Source organism: Canis aureus, chromosome 37 (assembly GCF_053574225.1).
Source record: "Canis aureus isolate CA01 chromosome 37, VMU_Caureus_v.1.0, whole genome shotgun sequence".
Classification (NCBI taxonomy): domain Eukaryota; kingdom Metazoa; phylum Chordata; class Mammalia; order Carnivora; family Canidae; genus Canis; species Canis aureus.
Window position 1 is genome coordinate 11,238,860 of NC_135647.1, and position 19,697 is coordinate 11,258,556.

Below are 19,697 nucleotides of genomic sequence, written 5' to 3' on the forward strand. Positions count from 1 at the left end.
CACCTGCAAGCAATTCTACAGAGTGTCCACCTCCTTGGGAAGAGGGATAGAGCAGGAGAAGGTGGCCCCTGTGGCTCTGAAACGTGTCTGATCCTGAGTGCAGGTGACTGAACCACTGGCCATGCACAGAAATGCTGAGGCTGTGCCCATGGCTACCTGAGGACCAGTCCACACTGGTTAAGGTGGCATTTCCCAGGGGCGTGGAGCTGGGCCTCTAGTCTACTCTGAACGGTTGGGGTGTTACAGACCTACTTCCCCAGGACCAAGTCACAAAGAGCCACTAGCACAAAACAGTTTCTCAGACGCTGTATAGGGACGTCTATGTCCCAACAAGTTGGCACGGCTGCCGGCTGCAGTGCGGTATAACTGGAAGATCACAGGCCCTGGGGGCAGGTGATCTGGCTCCGAACCCCAAGCCCACTTATTGGTGGTGCGATTCTCAGAAAGTTCCCTGAGCTCCCTAAAATGAGTTTCGCATCAATCAAAGTAGGTGCTACCAGCCGTGCTCAAAGATTTGAGATCATTAGAAGTGCCTCACCCATGCTAGTGCCTTTTCCTACAGTAACAGGTCATTCTTCTTCCTCTCTGAAAGCCACCAGGCAAATGGCTCTAGGATCTACTACACTGTCCTACCAGCCAGCAGGACCCTTTTCTGCCAAAGTTTCCTAAAACTCGCTGCTTCTTCCCTCCTTGCATGTGGCAAAGTGTGCCTTGGGTGAAAGGCAAGGAAATGGGGTGTGCACGGGAATCCAGGGAACAACCAGATCTTACTCCTGCCGTAGACGCCCGGAACCTCCAGACTCAACCAAGACCATTTCTTTTCTTTTCTTTCTTTCTTTTTTAATATTTTATTTATTTATTTGACAGAGAGAGAGAGCAAGAGAGCACAAGCAGGAGGAGTGGAAGGCAGAGGGAGAGGGAGAAGCAGGCTCCCCACTAAATAGGGAGCCGCACTAGGGGCTCCATCCCAGGACCCTGGGGTCATGACCTGAGCCAAAGGCAGATGCTTAACTGACTGAGCCACCCAGGTGCCCCAACCAAGACCATTTCTGAGCACCCCTCTCCTTCACTGTCCTGGAGCGATCATGATGACACTCAGCATCCATATTATATATCTTTTGGTTCCAAAACATTGGACAAATGGTAATGCATCCATAAGCCATAAGAGAAATTACACTTCCCCAAACCAAGGGTTTTAAGAATACTGAAGGTTTCCAAAATGAATCCCAGATTTCAGGGGTCAGTGCAAGCAAAGAACGCCTCGGGAATAACGTACTTAGTTCGCCAGAGTCCCCGTTCACTGCTGGGGAAACCAACAGAACAATGAAAACACATCCCAGAGCCAACCAGCAGATGCTAAAGAGGCAGTTGCTGATGGCGGCTGCCCAGAGGGCCGTGGGAACTCTGCGCCAATCTCTCCCTCCCAACCTCATCCCCATGGCAACTCCCAGGGTCTGCATTGGTGACAACGCTCTTTCCCCCTTACTACCAGCCTACCTCCCTCCTGCACTGCCCCGCTCCCTGGTCTGCATCCCTGAGGGGTGAAACGCCACTGAGTTCTCTGGGTTCCACAACGGGCAACTTGCCTCAGCTCTCGGCAGGGCCAGCTGTGAGCTGAAACTCACAGGCAAGTGTTGGGAGTATATGATAGAAAGTTCTGGAACTCTCACTGATTTCTGCAATCACGTATTCTTTTGAGAGAAGGAGTACCTGTTTTCTCCAACTTCTTAAAACAAAAATGAATACTCTCCCATCCCATTTTCCATTCTTCTTCTCCATCAGCCCTTCCATCTCTCATCAGTGCTTCGGGCATCTGTCCTCAACGGTACGCACAACCAACAGACAATTGTTTGTGAAAACTGCGCTGTGCACACATCACACCATCTGATCCCCGTGCCTCCCCGACCCACCAAATTCTCCAGCCATTATTATCATCCTTGACCCCCTTTTCATAGGTGAGGGAAATGAGGTTATGTGACTTGCTCAGTGTGACTGGGATCATGTGGTCACACACCAACTTCAGAGGCACTAACTTAGCGATTCTAACGGTGTCACAACCAGCGACAAAGTAGAACAAGGGGAAAGGACAGGTGGGGGCAGGTGGGCAACAGTATTAAAGACTTGTTCCTGGGGCACCTGAGTGGCGCAGTTGGTTGGGCATCTGACTCTTGATTTGGTCTCAGGTCATCACCTCAAGGTCGTGGGATGCAGCCCCGAGTTGGGTTCCGAGCTCAGCAGGGAGTCTGCTTGACATTCGCCCTCTCTCTCTCCCCCTACTCACACTCTCTAAATAAATAAACATATACATACATACATAAAATTTTTTTTAAAAGTCTTAAAAAAAATAAAGATTTGTTCTAGGAACAATGGAATACCTACTACATAGCTTACCTAAAGTGTGGCTGCATCTCAATATGCTACTGGTCAAAACATGACAGGAGAACACAGCAGGGTTACCACTTATAAAAGGTCCAAAAGCAGGCACGGTTAAATACCGTTAAGAAGGCACGAGCAGTGGTGAAACCAAAGACACCAAGAGGAAAAAAAATGATGGCTAAAGTCAAGGTGGGGCTTTGTCTTTTGTGGGAATAGGAGCTTCTGAGTGTAGGGGCACTGGAAAGTGCTATCTTTTAAATACCCATGTTCCAAGCACTTGTCTGTACGTACGCTCTATTTCACAATTTAATGCAAGAATTACCAGAGGAAAAAAAGGGGAACCACTGAATGGCCTTACTAAACCCATGTCATTTCTGATTCCTAACCCTTCAGAATGAACCCTTATACCCCCTAAATGCCAGTGGAGGTAAAATACAACTTCTAAGTTTATCAGTAGTCACTTCTATCCCCAGCACAATTAACACATGAGGTGAACTAGAAAGATCTGGAAGATCTAGACCATATTAACTCAGATAAGGAGACCCACCAACAGCAATCCTGGGCCTGCTTTATCTCCTTCTCTCCACAAGGAATAAATAAAGGAGTCCTCTCCTGGTCAACACAACATTTTTCATGCTCTTTCTAGTGCCACTCAGTGTTTCACAGAATTTATGTTCAATACCAAATACTGGTTAGGGGTACCAGGTCCCAGCGAAGGGCCTGGGCGGGGGCTTCTGCTCTTCTGGGAGTCCAGCTCTCTGTTCCTTCCCGCGTGAGAAAAAGTTACAGGTGACTGGGGGCAGAAGAGCCTCCGGATGCTAGGTGCTAGATATGCGCCGCCTGGCTTCAAATCCTCGATTCGCTGTTCGGTATTGATATGACCTTGTGAACACTCCAAAGTGTAAGACCAGATTAGACTCAAGATTCCTCATCTGTGATAAATTCAGGAAAATTCCTGTTCTTTAGAGAAACACTATGTGGAAGAGAAAGAACAGATGTGAACCTCCTGAAGCCTGGGGGTACTCAAAAAGCAGTATTACTGTTATCAAAAACTACAATGACATAGGACACCTGGGTGGCTCAGTCGGTCAGGCATCTGTCTTCGGCTCAGGTCATGATCTCAGGGTCCTGGGATTGAGCCCCAGGTGGCCCCCTGCTCAGTGAAGAGTCCACTTCTCCCTCTCCCTTTATCCCTCCCCCAGTTAGTGCATTCTCTCTCCCTCTGTCAAATAAATAAATAAAATCTTTTTTAAAATGACACTGCAGCGGGCAGCCCCGGTGGCCCAGCGGTTTAGCCCCGCTTTCATCCTGCGGTGTGATCCTGGAGACCCGGGATTGAGTCCCATGTCGGGCTCCCTGCATGGAGCCTGCTTCTCCCTCTGCCTGTGTCTCTGCCTCTCCCTCCCTCTCTCCTCTCTGTGTATTCTCATGAATAAATAAATAAATAGTTTAAAAAAAAATGACACTGCAGCACTACTCTGGAGGATAAAAGGATTTTTTTGATCTCCCACCCGATTTCTCATACCATACAGCTGGTTGACCTTGGGACAACTCTTAATCCTTTCTTCTCATAGGACTGAAAAGCATAAAAATACTTATCTTAAAAATCCTTGTGAATCCTTAACGAAAGATTTAACTCCACTAATAAAAGGAATTCCTGTGTCCCAACTTCCTTGTGATGATGAAATTCAAGGAGAAAAAAAATGCAAAATTATCAAAAGCGGAGACACAGGTTAATTATCTAGTGGACGGTCCATAATTGTCACATTAACTAAGACCAGTAGAGAGACATATAATAACAATGCAGACTTTCTGAAAACCCACATTTAACCCAAGAGCTTCTAGTCCCTTTGTCTGTAAGTCCGCCTTTCCTGGCAACAGCAAATAAACTTTCTGACCAGTGAAGGTGTTCGTAATTAGGAAGATACACAAAAGGCAGGCAAAATCAAGAATAAAGGTCTTGACAAAACAATACTCCACAGCTGATTTGCAAATAATAGTGGGCTACTTGGACTCCTGTTCACATGGGGTATTTCACCTGTTACAAGACAGTTTTCTACTGGCAAGTTAGGAGAGGGCTACAGATGACCCCAAATGGTTACACTCAAACCCAACTGCGCTATTTTCATTTTTTTAAACATAAACTCTTTAGTAAGGGGTGACATAGACCTTTGTTCAAAGGTATCCCATGCTAAGAAACATCTGATGCTGGTGGGTAGATATAAAAAGCCAACACCCTGTGATGCTCATCTGGACTTTAGTTTTTATGGAGAGCCAGTCCGCATACTTTCATAGCCTCTGCCTCTTCTTTTTGTAATGATTCGCAACTCATCTCAGTAAGAAGCTCCCCCAACACGCTGAACAGCCCTCTTTCTGCTTTCCCCCCACCTAGAGGGTGTTCCACTATACCTACCATGATGGTATGTTCTGGAAATTTGGCACGCACCAGCTTCACGAACTCCACAAAATGTTCTGAGTACCCGTTGGCCACATCCAGGCAAATAAACTTGACCTGCGGCACCGCTTCCAAGATGCCACTCATCTTTTCCAGATCGCTCTTCCCACTACCCGAACTCACGGCTACGTGCTGTACCAAAATAAACCAAGAGGCACCAGATGTGAGGAGGGAGTAGCATCCAAAAGTCAGACCCTGCCTCCACCCATTCTGCTGTTCTGAGAGTGCAGTGAGTCTCTGAGGTCTATGTGGACCAAATAATACACCTGCAGTGGGTCCGCTCAAGAAACACACAACAGCGGAGGTAAAAAGGAGATCCACTCTCGGCCACAGAATCTGGCCAGTGATCAGATGTTTAATTATTCAGGAAACCTAGTCCTTGGCTTTTCCTCAATTTCCTCGAGCTGTGTGGAACTCTGAACCATGGAGCTGCTGGTTCGAATTCTGCTCTTCTTGGAAAAGATGGGAGACAGAAGAATGAGGGGCAGCCAGTTGACACAAGCTTCCTCCCACCAGAGCTGTGGGTCACCCGAGCAGCTCACGTGGGGACCAGGAGGGAGTAGAGGATGCTTCAAACTCCTCTGATAAAACTCCTTTCTATCGGTGTTTTTGCTCTCAATACAATACGGTGACAACATGCAAATCATAACCTACACAAAAAAACTGCAACACTCAGGGCTCCTATCAAAAGGGCAAAATGTCCAAAAAGTCCAAGAACGGACGAGCCTAAAATGATCTTTCCCAGCTGCACCTGTCTGTGTTTACATCTGAAGCCACCACAGCCCCCTCAGCGATACCCTCTTCCCCAACCGCCACAGCACCAAGGCTCTCCAACCCGCCCCTCGGCTTCTGTGAAAATCTGCACTTTGGAAGATTTGTTTTTAGTAATTTATGCCTTAGTGTAACTAAATCTTGGGGTTGTGCTCAGGGTCACCATCTCACCTCTTATAAGAATATATTTTAGGGGCATCTGAGTGGCTCAGTAGTTGAGCGTCTGCCTTTGGCTCAGGTTGTGATCCCGGGGTCCTGGGATCGAGTCCCACATCGGGCTCCCCACAGGAAGCCTGCTTCTCCCTCTGCCTGTGTCTGTCTCTCTCTCTGTGTCTCTCATGAATAAATAAATAAAATCTTAAATTAAAAAAAAAAAGAATATTTGTATTTTATGTCACTTCTCTAAGCCAGGAGCCACAAGTTGGGGGGACATATCTGAATATCCTTTGTGATGCCCCTAAAATTGCAACAATGTATTGACAACACAGATGCTGAATGTAAACAGCCTGGTAACTTGATACATGTTTATTCCAGTTTTCTGTCTCCCGCTGCCAGTCTGCCCAGTGCTGGCCTCCCGCTGCCAGTCTGCCCAGTGCTGGCCCAATCCATCCCTCCCACTAGAGCTTTGTCACCTTTCCTATTTTCCCTCCCTTTTCTGTTAAAGTTTGGCAAGTGGAACTCAAGGTTGGTTCATTTCTCTCAATGTTACCAAGTTTTTGACATTTTCCTCTTTTTAATTAGCCTTTAATTTGGTCAGAGGCAGAGCAGTAAGTCAAATGATCGCGCGCGGTAATGAAGGACAAGGTTCTAATTAACAACACATTGCCAAAAGCTCCCGTACAGCAGTCAGAGGTATGGCCCGCTCCCCTCCCCTGCAAAAAATCATCACTCTCCAAGCTTCTTACGGGAAGGAAAAAAGGTGAAGCAATTAATATTCATTCAAACATGATATGGAAAAAATGCAGGACTTGGTACTGAGCCAGAATTACTGTATCTCCAAAACCACCTTCTCACTAATCAAAATGTACATTCGGCACAGCCAAGGAGACAAAGGGGCCAGTAAAACCTCAAAAGCAGTATAATATGAAGTCACTTTCCAGACACAATCTGATCACAGAGGAGAGCGTCTCCAACGCAAAGAAAACCTCTCTGGTGGCGCTGGCTCAGAACCACGCAAATGTGCCAGGTGGCAAGTCAGGTGTGCTGCATAATAAAAGTTTTTGTTATTTTCAAACTGCCTTTTTTTTTTTTTTTTTTAGTAACAGCTTTAGTGAACTATCAGTACATTCCACAAAATCCACCCATTTAGAGTGCACAATTCGGTAGCTTTCGGTCTATTCTGCATTGTGCAACCTCCAATCACAATTTTAAAACATTTGTCACTCCCACACGCTTTGGCCTGTACCCTCAAACTCCCACCCTCCCCAGCCTTAGCCAATCTCTCATCTCCTTTGTCTCTGTAGGTTGGCCTATTTTTTGACATTTCACATAAGCAGAAACATTTTCATGTCTGGCTTTGTCACCGAGCAAAAATGTCTTCAAGTTGTAGCATGAATCAGAGGACTTTACCCCTTTTTACAGTTGAGTAGTATTCCATTCTGTGGACATACCAGATTTTCTTTATTCATTCATCAGTTCATGAACACTTGGGTTGTTTCTACCTTTCTGCCTTTATAATAATGCCATTTGTGTACAAGTTTCTGTGTGGACACGTATTTTTCTGTCTGTGAGGTCTACACCTAGAAATGGTATTGCTGGGTTTGCAAATGGTAACTCTGCTGTCTGACTTTCTGAGTAACTGCCAAACTGAGCTCTAAAGCAGCTGCACTATTTTACATTCCCACCAGCAATGCGGAAGGGCTCCAACTTCTTCACATCCACGCCAACACTCATTAGTATCTGTCTTTTTGATTACAGCCAACCTAGTGGACATATTGCTTATTCGACTCCAAAACAACTTGTTATAATTGGATGTTTTTCCTCCATCAAAGGCCTGCTCAGACCAAAATGCACCCCTTGCAGGAAACACAGGTCTTCCACAGGCCCTCATGACATAACACAAAATTTTTCAAGGGAAAAAAAAAAAAAAACAGATATTCCTGTTAGAGAAATCTTAATATTTTCAACATAGGATCCTGCACAAGTTTTCTTGGCAAGTCCCTGGCAACGATGAAGGGCAGAGGCCCACTACTGACTTTCCACAGATCTCTCTAGGGACTCTGCATGGCCATCTGCTGCCAATTCAAATCCTTTGGACTATCCTGAAGTCTTTCTCCCCTCCTGCAAGAGATGTGATTTATAACTGGGGTGTAGTCCTACCTGCAGACATTCTGGGTGATGAGCAGCAAAGAGCTTCCAGTCATCCAGGGTATAGTGCTTATGAACTGCTGTAAACATGGAGTGCTAGGAGAGAAAACAGCACTGTTAGGACAAGAAGTCAAGTGACTTGACTTGACTCCGCTCTACTTCCTCTAATGTGCCGAGGTAACCGACAACACAAAAGAATGGGGTGTTCCTGCCAGTTCACGCTTAATTTGCTTTAAATATGCTGAAAGCCAAAAAACAGAAGAAGGTGTAGCCGGTAAAATCACACAACCGTGGTTTCCATTCTAATCTGATCAGACGACACTGCATTCAGGACTCAGGAGGATCTGCCAAGAGGCCAGGGAGGGAAAGGACGGGTTCCCAGAGCCCTGTCCTGGCCCACCGCCTGAGTCAGGCCCAGGCCAGCAGACAGCAGGTGCCCGGCCCCTAAGAGTGCTCGAGGGCCATCTGCTCCTTAGCCAGCCCAGAAGGACCTCGACTTATACCTGAAAGCTTTCCTTTGGGTTCACAGTCTGAACAGATCTTGCTAAAAGCTAAACCCAACACGTAGTTGCTATTCTTCATGGGGGGAATGCTACGAATTTTAATCCCAAATCTAGGACTACCAACCCAGTCCAACATCCACACTTTGCACAAGCACTTTGTGTACCATTTCATTTCCTTTCCTTCTCAGGGCAACTTCGCAGGGTAATGCTAGCTTTGTGTACACAAATGGAGCTTAACAATTTAACAATTGCTTGGCTAAAGAGGAGCAAAGGCCAAGAGCAAACTCAAATCTGACTAGAGAGCTCAGGTTCCATCCCCTCTCCTAACTTCTCTGGGTCGATTTCCCCATCTACACTTTCCCATTCTAAAATTCCATAACGTGGAGCACCTGGGTGGCTCAGTGGTTGAGCATCTTGCCTTGGGCTCAGGTCGTGATCCCGGGGTCCTGGGACTGAGTCCCACATCGGGCTCCCTGCATGGAGCCTGCTTCTCCCTCTGCCTGTGTCTCTGCCTCTCTCTGTGTGTCTCTCATGAATAAATAAAATCTTTTTTTAAAAAAATTAAAATTCCATGACTTTATTAACTCACACTAACTCAGTGGATCCTAGAAACAGGAAACTCATAGTACCTGTGCATGGTTTCAAAGGACACCATTTTACTATATTTTCAACGTACATGGTCTCAAATGACAGGGAGTCTTTCCTGTGAAAATGGGCAGGGCACAGCAAGCTCTCCATGATTCATGGACTAATACACCCATATGTGAACCAATATACTTCCTTATTGTTCCCTGATCCCACCCACTTTTACCCTAATACATAATTCATTTGTAGCAATGACTGTATCAATGAGCAGAGCAAGCACGAGACAAGGAGAAAAAAAAAAACAGATTTCTTCAGCGATTAATGTATTCGCCTCCAGGCCAAAGTTTTGTGGGTCCTGTGGGCTGAAAGAGAATACTACTAATCATGGACTCAGATGGACCACCCACTATTCCATTTTTTGAATTCATAATCTGTTTGAAAATCTTCCTTCTAATCACTGGCTAATAATGAATCCTAGTACCTCCTGAGGTTTGAGTCGCTGCCCAGTGAGAAGCTCTTCCAACTAATTGGATTTCTCTTTCTACTTGGCAGGCCATAATTGATGGAAAAAGACACACAAGCTCTGTGCACATCAGAAGCAAACATTTCACATCAAGGATGAATAAGGTGCACTGTGTCTCAGACACAGCCGCGTGGGACAAAGGTCCCACCCACAAAGGGCTTTTCCTTCATTTCTCCCAATGCCAGGACACCGGCTACTCCCTTTATAGGAAATGAGATGGGTAATTGGCTAGAAGGGACCTAGAGCTTCTCCTGTTGTTACCTGTCAGTGTGAATTGGGAGGCAAATCACTTACTCTAGAATCAGTCTGGGCTTGAATCTTGGCTCTGTCTCTACCTCAAGAGTTCAACTGACCTTTCCTCCCCCTCTCTCTGCCTCAGTTCTGTTAAAGGAACCCGCCCAGAGGGGCTATGATAATATTACACACAGTATATCTACTATTTGGCACATGAGGGCTCAATAAATGTTTTGTACATAATTGTGTAATAAATGTTACTGAACAGACTGCAGAGGAAGCAGTTCTGCATTTGTTTCAAAGGCAACGTTGCTCTTCTAGACTATGACACTAGTCTAACGTTATAGTATTTCTGGTTTCTAAAACTACCGTGAGTGTTTTCAAGGAAGAAATGGTTGCAGGTCTAGACCTGCATTCATTGAATTCAAAGTCCAGACTCCATCCATCTTCTGACTGCAAAGGTAGGGAAAGAAGTGCCTCCAGCAACCATCGGACTCAGAGCCTAATAGCTTGGCCACAGTGGATGATCCCAAATGTCTCAATCTGCTCCTCTTCTTTGTGTCTGAACAAGTCCAGGCTGGGCTCCTGACAACCTCTCCAGGGCAAGCAGCTGAGGGAAGAGTACCCACCATCCTACCTGTGACATCACCACTGCCATCTCAAATGTCCCCACGGTGTCCATGTTGGCCACAATGATGGGAATCCCTGAGTAGGTCTGCTTTGAGTTTCGAAATGTGAAGGTACGCTCAAGGTCCACCTGTTGGCAAAAAAGAAAGAGAAGTGCTATACTCTTTAAGTGGTTTGTGATGGATTTCTAGAGTGTGGAGCAAGGAAAGAACAAAAAGGGAGTGTATGCCCCTGGGTCTCTTAGGGGCTGAGCCAGGTGTTCCAAAGACAGGAGAGCTCCCGAGGAGACCAGGTAACAGGTTGTCATCCGGGGACAAAGCTGAACCGGCCTCTTGAAGATCCTTAAGTTGTCAGTACAAGGCACTGGATGTCTTGCCATCAAACCAAACCTCCTAATGGGAAGCCTTCCTCCTTCAGCAGCCCCTCCCAACCCACTACCATCCCTAGCCTGATCCAGCCTGGCTTTCAATACCCACATACATACTACCTTACCCCACTTCCAAGCCCCAGAGGGACCATTCCCCTTCTGGAAAAATTTATTCCACCCTTCCCCTGCCAAGCATGGTTCTCCCTCTCATTCTTACTGTTAGAGAGAACCAGACCCTCCAAAATCACCTCGCAGTGAGCAGCAAACCATAAAATACCTTAACCTGTCAACCTTCTCCCCTGCTTTGTGATTCTTAGCATCTTTTTTTTTTATTTTAATTTTAATTTTTTTCAATTTTTTTCCATTGGAGTTCAATTTGCCAGCATATAGCATAATACCCAGTGCTCATCCCATCAATGCCCCCCTCAGTGCCTGTCACCTACCCCATTCCCGCCCCCCCACCTCCTCCCTTCCCACTATGCCTGGTTCGTTTCCGAATTAGGAGTCTCTCATATTCTATCACCCTCACTGATATTTCCCATTCATTTTCTCTCCTTTCCCCTTTATTCCCTTTCACTATTTTTTATATTCCCCAAATGAATGAGACCATATAATGTTTGTCCTTCTCTGATGGACTTATTTCACTCAGCATAATACCCTCCTTCAAAGAGCTGAGAGGAAGTCCTTGCAACCAGATAGTCTATGCCTATCAACACTTGCTCTTTTGACCTGCAAATGTTGGAGGGAGGGCCCTCTGATTCCATTGTAACTTCAACTTCAGGACATCTGTGACCAAGCCAGCTATCAGGAATCCAGAACAAGAGCTAAACCATGATGGTGGGCTCTGCAAAAGCTGCGTGCTCTGGAAGAGGTAGCAGAGCTAGCAGAGTCAGAACCACTTGTTTCACCCAGGCAGAACTGAGGCCTGCATGCTTACAGATCCATTCTGCACCCCTTCCTGACCTCCTCTTACCATCCGAAGTCCACATCCCACCCCGCCCCTGACACGGGCTTCACGGCCCAGGTTGGCTTCTGGCTGGGTTCAGCCAATGAAGAAAATAGGCAGGAAACTAAGGATAGTGTAGGACCAGGGAGGGGGGGGCCTGTATGGAGTCAAGGTAGGTCCCCCCAGAACCCCTCTACTTTGGCCTGCACAGTCTTGGGGCCAGCTTTCACAGAGTGATCCCAGTACCTGGACTCCAGTAACATTACCACTTCCCCTTTGGAAGTGGTCTTTCACTGCTGTCAATCTCTGGGGTGCCCCAATACCTCATCTGGCCTGTCACCTGAGTTCGGATATCTCGTATTCAATTCCCTGGTTTACATATTTAGCACTGTTTGTTCCCTTGGCTGGACCATGACAGACAAGACCAGCCTGGAAGCGGGTGCCTCCCCAAGGAGAAGTGGCAAGAGACACACAGGTATGAATCTTCAGCTTCTGAAACAATTTCCACCTACATTAATCCTGGCTTCATGAGTACATCAGCAATCATCATTTCCTTCTATCTAGATCCTTCTCAGATCCCTTTTCATTTGAAACACCTTTCACTTTGCAATTAACAGGTCAAAAAACACCAAGGGACATCTCGGGCCATATAGCCTTCCCACGCATCTTGCTTGTTCTCTATACAACTCCATGTCCAGAAGGCTGCCTGGGTGAATGATGTCATAGGTATGTCTGCTCTGGCCTTAAGCAGCAGCAAAGATGAGGGGAAATGAGATGCTCTCACTGCATGAGCAGGTGGGGCAGCTCATTCGCTTCTCTACTTCCTTCATTATGATTCTTGGCTCTACTTCAGTGAAGCAAAGTTAGATTTGAATCCCGAAAGATAACTGAAGGAGTCTATTAGTTGCAACTTTCTGTGCTGCTAAGGGCACTCTAACATTCTGGCTTTGCAAGCTCAAAATAACCAGAATTCCTAGCTCTCAAATTACTCATACTCCTCCCAAGATGCATGGGGAGGGCTGCTACACTCTGCACCCAGCTGAGCTCATGATGGGTTTTTCTTGGCACCCCAAAACCCTATCAGAGCTCTTCATGGAAAAAGGTCAGCCTTGACAGCGAACTCCCGCCCTTATTTCTATTCTTCATATGGTAGATTCCACACAATCCTTAATTCTAAGAATGAGAAATAAAATTATCTTCTCCAAGTAAGGATAAACTATTGGGACTACATAAAAATAAAGAGCTTCTGCACAGCAAAGGAAACAATCAACAAAAGCAACCCACAGAATGGGAGAAAATATTTGCAAATAATGTATCTGATAAAGGCTCGGTATCTCCATCAGTATATATATATAACCATATATAAAGAACTTATACAACTCAACACCCCCAAAATGAACAATCCAATTAAAAATGGGCAGAGCACCTGAATAGACATTTTCCAAAGACGACACTCGAATGACCAACAGACCCAGGAAAAGATACTCAAAATCACTCATTATCAGGAAAAATCAAATGAAACCACAATGAGATACTACCTCATTCCCGTCAGACGGGCTAAAATAAAAAACACAGGAAACAACAGATGTTGGCAAGGATGTAGAGAAAAAGGAACCCTCCTGCACTGCTGGTGGGAAGGCAAACTGGTATAGCCACTCTGGAAAATAATAAGGAAGTTCCTCAAAAACTTAAAAATAGAACTGCTCTATGATCCAGCAATTGCACTACTGGGTATTTATCTCCCAAAATACAAAAACATTAATTCAAAGGGATACATGCATCCCTATGTTTATAGCAGAATTATTCACAATAGACAAATTATGGAAACAGCCCAAGTGTCCATCGATTGATGAATGGACAGAGAAGATGTGGTGTATATAAACAATGGGATATCATTCAGCTATAAAAAAGAATGAAATCTTGCCATTTGCAACGACATGGGTGGAGGTAGAGAGTATAATGCTAAGTGAAATAATCAGAGAAAGAGAAATGCCAATTGATTTCACTCATGTGGAATTTAAGAAACAAATGAACAAAGAAAAATGGTTGGGGGTGCACACCAAGAAACAGAGTCTTTTTTTTTAATAAAAAAATAATATATTTTTAATTTATTTTAATAAATAAAATCTTTTTAAAGATTTTATTTATTCATGAGAGACAGAAAGAGAGAGGCAGAGACACAGGCAGAGGGAGAAGCAGGCTCCATGCAGGGAGCCTGACGTGGGACTCGATCCCAGGCCTCCAGGATCACACCCTGGGCTGAAGGCGACGCTAAACCCCTGAGCCACCCAAGGTGCCCCAAGAAACAGAGTCTTAACTCTAAAGAACACATGGAGGGTTCCCAGAGGGAGGGGATGGGGGATGGGTGAAACAGGTGACGGAGAGTTAGGAGGGCACTTGCTGTGATTAAGCATTAGAAGCGTATGGAATTGTTGAATTACTATAGTGTACACCTGAAACTAATATTACATTGTATTTTAACTATACTGGAATTAAATTTTTTAAATAAAAATCAATTTTAAAAAATTTGTAATTATCTTCCCCAATCTTATCCACACAGACAAAAAGACACATACATGTGCGTGCACAGACACACACACACACACACACACAAAATACACCACTTGTTCACTGAGAGAGACAGTTTAAATACTCCAGCCTCCCAGGACAAAAACTTGGCATTTAATCTGCCACAGCTGGTCAATGCACCAAATATAGCACCTCCAAGTCCCCACTCTGCTAAGCTTGATTTGCAAGGGAACATAAAGGAATGAACTACCCCTCCCCCACCTCAAAAGTACATGTTTCTGCTGCTCTTTTAACTCACCTTCTCACTAAAGTTAGCCCTACAGGGGCGCCTGGATGGCTCAGTGGTTGAGCATCTGCCTTTGGCTCAGGTCGTGACTCCAGGGTCCTGGGATCGAGTCCCACATCGGGCTCCCCGCAGGGAGCCTGCTTCTCCCTCTGCCTGTGTCTCTGCCTCTCTCGGTGTCTCTCAAGAATGAATGAATGAATGAATGAATGAATGAATGAATAAAGTCCTACAGCCCAACATTTGGGAGCCAAAAACACAAATGGAAACCCACCCATCAAAAAAAAAAAAAAAAAAAAAGGAAACCCACCCATCACATTTCTAAGTACCTCAACGTTACGCTCGAGCTAACGGGCTTCTACATAAGCATAAGCCTTCTTTCTATGTTGTGTTCTATTCTCCCATCTTGGCAAACACAATTTCATTAATGACCGAGAAAGCACCAGGACACGATGATATGGAGAACCAGACCCTGGCCTCTGGTCCACATCCTCTTCTCATCCCACCCAAATCTTTATGTGCACACACAGACACCCCCGTCTGCACACCAAGCTCCATACACACACACATTCGTTCCCACACACAGATGGTGCATGGCCACTCTCTGAGGTTGGAGGGGAGTACACCAGCAGCATGACAGGTCCAGCAAAACACACCCTGGAAAGGAGCCCTCATAAGCCTCGGAATTAGCCTGAAGTCTTCTGGGCAAGGAAATCCAGGATCCCAAGTACCTACAACATGCCCTAGAGGATAAGCTGGGCCTTCTAGTCCCTGTCCAGTGAAGAGGGTACAGGGGAGCAGAAGTGCGGTGTGAGTACTGATGCAAGCAATTCTTATTAAATACGTTATCATCTGTCTCACCTGTAAATGGTAAGTCTATAGGGATAATCCCTCTTATCTTCATAGTCCTAGGGGCTCAAAGTGGGGAATAAATTAATGTCTGACCAAGGGTTAAGAATGGTATTGTATTTCGGGGCAATGGTTGGTGGGGTCCCAGCCTAGCTTTCTGGACATGTTCTGTCCCCCGCAGGCTTCATCACCAGTTGCCAGGATCTGGACAAGCTTGCGCAGCTGTGCATTACCAGAGAGCCACAGGGTTCCACAAATGGAAAAGACTCCAGCGGCTAGCCCAGCGCATCTGTGTGCACATCAGAACCACTGTAGGAAGATTTCCAAAACACACATGCTCATGCCGCTCCAAACTCAGTAAGCGAGAAGCTTTGTGTTGGGAGACAATATGTGTATTTTGGAGTGTCTCCCTAGGTGATTCTGAAGCATTCATTAAGAACAATGCTACTCAAACCCTCTAATTCTACAGAGCAAAATTGCTAGAGGCTGCTATGGTTTGAAACGTGTCTTCCAAAAAGATGCTGAAATGCCAACCGGCAGTACCTGTGAACCGTTAAGAGTCTTTGCTGATGATCAAGGTAAGATGAGGTCAGTCAGGTAGGGTGCATCCCAGCATGACTGGTGTTCTCAAAATGGGACAATGTGGACCCAGACACACAGAAAGGGAGAACATGTCATAAAGATGAAGGCAGATATGGAATGATGCATCTACAAGGCAAGGTACATCAAAGGCTGTGGGTAAACAACCAGAGGGTTGGAGAGAGCAATGTAACAGATTCGCTTTCACAGCTCTCAGAAGGATCCAGCCTCTGGACACTTTGATCTGGGGCTCCGAGCCTCCTGGACTGGGAGACAATAAATTTCTATTGTGTAAGCCACATAGTTTGTGGTACTTTGTTACAGCAGCCCCATGAAACTAACACAGAGCCAAGGTACTAAAATAGCACAGATGTTGGAAAAAAACAAAAAACAAAAAAAACCCAGGTCAGCTTGCTGGCAGCCGGATATTCTCTCCACTGCCACGCTCTGATGCTCTGATCCCTTGTGGGCCAACCTGCCGTGGACCCCTAAGGCTCAGTCAGACTTCCCTGGATCCGGTCTGCCTCTCCCTAGACCGCTGGTGGAAAAAAACCACTCGTGAGTTTTAAAAAGACTGAATTCTCATTGCGTCCTGTCTTCTCTGTCCTCGGACAAGTGGCCAATTTTCTGCTACAAATGTCTTCATTGTCTGACTTCCACAGTTATGGCTGTGTTAATAAGTTGTTTTGTTTTGTCTTGTTTTTAAATCTTACCCTAGGTTAAGGGCTCACGTCGAACATCAGACCCAGGAATGGGTTCTGAAGAAGAGTGAACGGATCAGGGAGTCAAGGAATGACTTGACCAACGCCAGTGTATCAGATAAAGACAAAGTTCTTGGTTCAATCAACAAACATGTGACTTCTTTTGAAAGGATTACCCAAATGCCCCCAAGCAGCCCTGTGGGACTTTATTCTTGTGTACCAGGGGCTTGTTGCACAAGTTGAGAGATGACCTCCAGTCCTGTCTGGTACAATCAAAGCAAGGCCACCTGGCCCACCTTCCCCTGTACCCTTTGCCTCTGGGAGCTGACCTCAAATTCATTTTATATGACACTTGCAGAAATGCCCCTACAGGAGTCTAAATGGCAAACCACTCTGCCTTTCTCTCCATTTCCTGTCCGCTGCCTGATGATCCATCAGCAGATGCAGCTCTCAGCAAAACTGTTGCAGTGATAAATCTTGTCAAGAGTCAAAACTCCCTTCCCAGCCAGATCTGCTCTTACAGGGTATGTTTTCTGTCTCCCAGCTCCACTCTGCTCTGCTCTCCAGTGAGGCTCAAAGACTTGTCATTCTACCGTTAAAGTGGTGCAGCGGTTTGGCGCCTGCCTTTGGCCCAGGGCGCGATCCTGGAGACCCGGGATCGAATCCCACATCGGGCTCCCGGTGCATGGAGCCTGCTTCTCCCTCGGCCTATGTCTCTGCCTCTCTCTCTCTCTCTCTGTGACTATCATAAATAAATAAAAATTGAAAAAAAAATATTTAAGTTTCAACTTTGCATGCTGGTATCACCTCTGTCAGGGGGCATGCACCTCAGACTTCGATCGGATCCCACAATAAAAAGCTTTTATCATTTTCCTGTAAGAACTTCCAGGCATCCACAAGCAAACTGAGAAAACACTGAGAAGGGAATAGAAGCCTACTTAGATCGAGGGCTAAGGAGATCCCTCAAACATCACTAAAGCAGGCAGATTATGGGACGCCACCAGCCAGGCACACACACCATCGGGGGAATGAACTGGAAAGGCAATTCCAGTTGACTCTGGTTTCCAGGCACAGAGCTGGCAAAGTCCCACTAAAATGGAAATATGAAAACATCCCTCAAGGGCACAGAGTTCTCACTGCAATGTGTATGTGGAGATTGCAAAGGTGCCACTGGAAGCTGGGACATTGTTTCAATCAGCCCAAAGCATGAAACCAAATGATGCATGACCTCATACTATTCTCTGGAAAAAGAATACTTTCTTCTATCACATAAATTATAAATGTTCTATCCGCTCAAGATCTTTCCTGGCTCAGAAAGTACATACGATAATCCTTCTATAAAGCACATAATTTTTTTTTTAATTAAGTTCCTCTCTCCTAAGTGAATTTTGAACAAATACTGAAAGAAGATTGAGGCCACCACACAATTCGTCTGCCCGGAAGAAGGCATCTCGCCTTCTTCCGGCCTTAGGTACTACTAACTACCTGCCACCCAAACTATTTATTTTTCTTTTTATTTTCCCACTCTTTTAGCACCTTTAAGGACAGGATGAAGGGCAGGAAGAGGGTATCCCAAACCAGAGCGATAAGGGTTAATCATTTCTGACCTCTTGGGGTCCTGCCCAGACCCATCCTCTCTGGGACCAGCTGCCACCCCTCCTGTTGGAGAAGGTGACTTGTTCTGGTCACTGACTAAAAGAGGACGCTTCCTTAACCCAAACAAGCCCTTGGCTGGCAACGCCAGGCACTGCAGCAAGGCCTGGCCATGGGCACAGACAGGCAGCTGAGTTCCTTGCAAGGGGATTTATTTATGATCTTGTGGAGCTGAGCGTTTGGAAGAGTGTGCTGGCTCGGCTTCCTCCTGTTTACTCCTGAGGCCCCAGCTCCTAATGGAGCCATTTCCCCACCTCCTTCTCCAGCTTTCAGAGGACCAGGCAAAGCCATGGTCCCCAGCACACCCTACTCCAGGGGTCTCTGCCTTTCAGGGGCAACTAGTTTATTCTTCGTCATCCCCAGGAGGGGTGTCCCTGACCCTCTCCCCTGCGGCTACTGTCAGTCCAATATCCACCTGTTCCTTGGGCTCTGATCTCATCAATACAGAACCAGCAAAACTGCCCAGGATGTCCAATTTGCCTCCCACTGCCAGGCCTGTGCCCCAGTGCTTTCCGCTTTCCTGGAACTGGGCTGGACTGCAGCTGTCAGGTAGGTAGGGTGCCACCAGGCACGACTCGGCAGCCTCACTCCCAGCAAGGTCACTGAAACGTGGAAAAGTAAACCCTGAACTTTTGACACCCTGGAGTTTGCCTGTTTTTTCAGACATTTACAAAAAAAAAAAAAAATTCCCTTGCTGGAGCTGACACTGAAGCAGCAAAGGGCAGTTCTCCGCACTAAGAGACGGTGCCAAAATCACAAAGCTCTTCCTTTACACTTGGGCTCCACTGTGTCGATTCCTTCCTCTCTGCACCCCTCCAACCCGCCCCCCCCCCCCCGCATTCTTCCTAACTCGTCTGGCCGCTTGATCTTCGCTCCTCTGTATCTAGTCTGTAGTACACTCCCCCCTGCCCACCCAACGGGACGCATTTGGAATTTTACAGCGGAGCTGGGTCCCTTAAAGACACCCCAAGTCCCGGCAGGGAACCAGCTGGCTTGCCCCTTTCTCAGCAGCCCGGGAGGGCTCGCGGGGGAGGGGGTCGCATCCCATCCACCCACGGACACAGGAAAAGCCGGCAAGGTTAGCCCATCCCACCTCCGTCCACGGTCCTCTCCTGAGCCACCCGGAAAGCAAATCCCACCCCCACTGCGGCTTTCGGAGGTCCCCACCTCGGCTCGGCTCCTGAGGCTGCTCCGCTTGGGTCGGAGCAGGACATCCTTAAAGTCCAGCTTGAGGTCGGCATCTATGCGGGGCATGGTGCGGATCGGCGCGCTGGGGCAGGCGCGGCTGAGAGCGGGCACCTCCTTCCTGCAGCGCGGGCGCCGGGCGGCGGAGGGGGCTGGGGGCGGGGCGGGGGCGGGGCTGGGGGCGGGGCGAGGGGCGGGGCTGGGGAGGGGCGGGGCGGAGAAGC

At 46.8% G+C, this 19,697-nt stretch overlaps 1 protein-coding gene across 1 annotated transcript in view; it reads right to left on the reverse strand.

Annotated features, from left to right (window-relative positions):
* GMPR (guanosine monophosphate reductase) overlaps nucleotides 1-19,624 on the reverse strand; it is a 47,119-nt gene extending 27,495 nt beyond the window's left edge. Inside the window, exons 1-4 of the mRNA XM_077886367.1 lie at nucleotides 19,456-19,624; nucleotides 10,392-10,511; nucleotides 7,922-8,005; nucleotides 4,790-4,963 (exon numbers count right to left, since the gene is read on the reverse strand). Of these exons, the coding sequence (XP_077742493.1) occupies nucleotides 4,790-4,963; nucleotides 7,922-8,005; nucleotides 10,392-10,511; nucleotides 19,456-19,542 (465 nt within the window). The 5' untranslated portion in view covers nucleotides 19,543-19,624. The remainder of the gene's footprint in view (nucleotides 1-4,789; nucleotides 4,964-7,921; nucleotides 8,006-10,391; nucleotides 10,512-19,455) is intronic.
* Nucleotides 19,625-19,697: the final 73 nt, after the last annotated feature.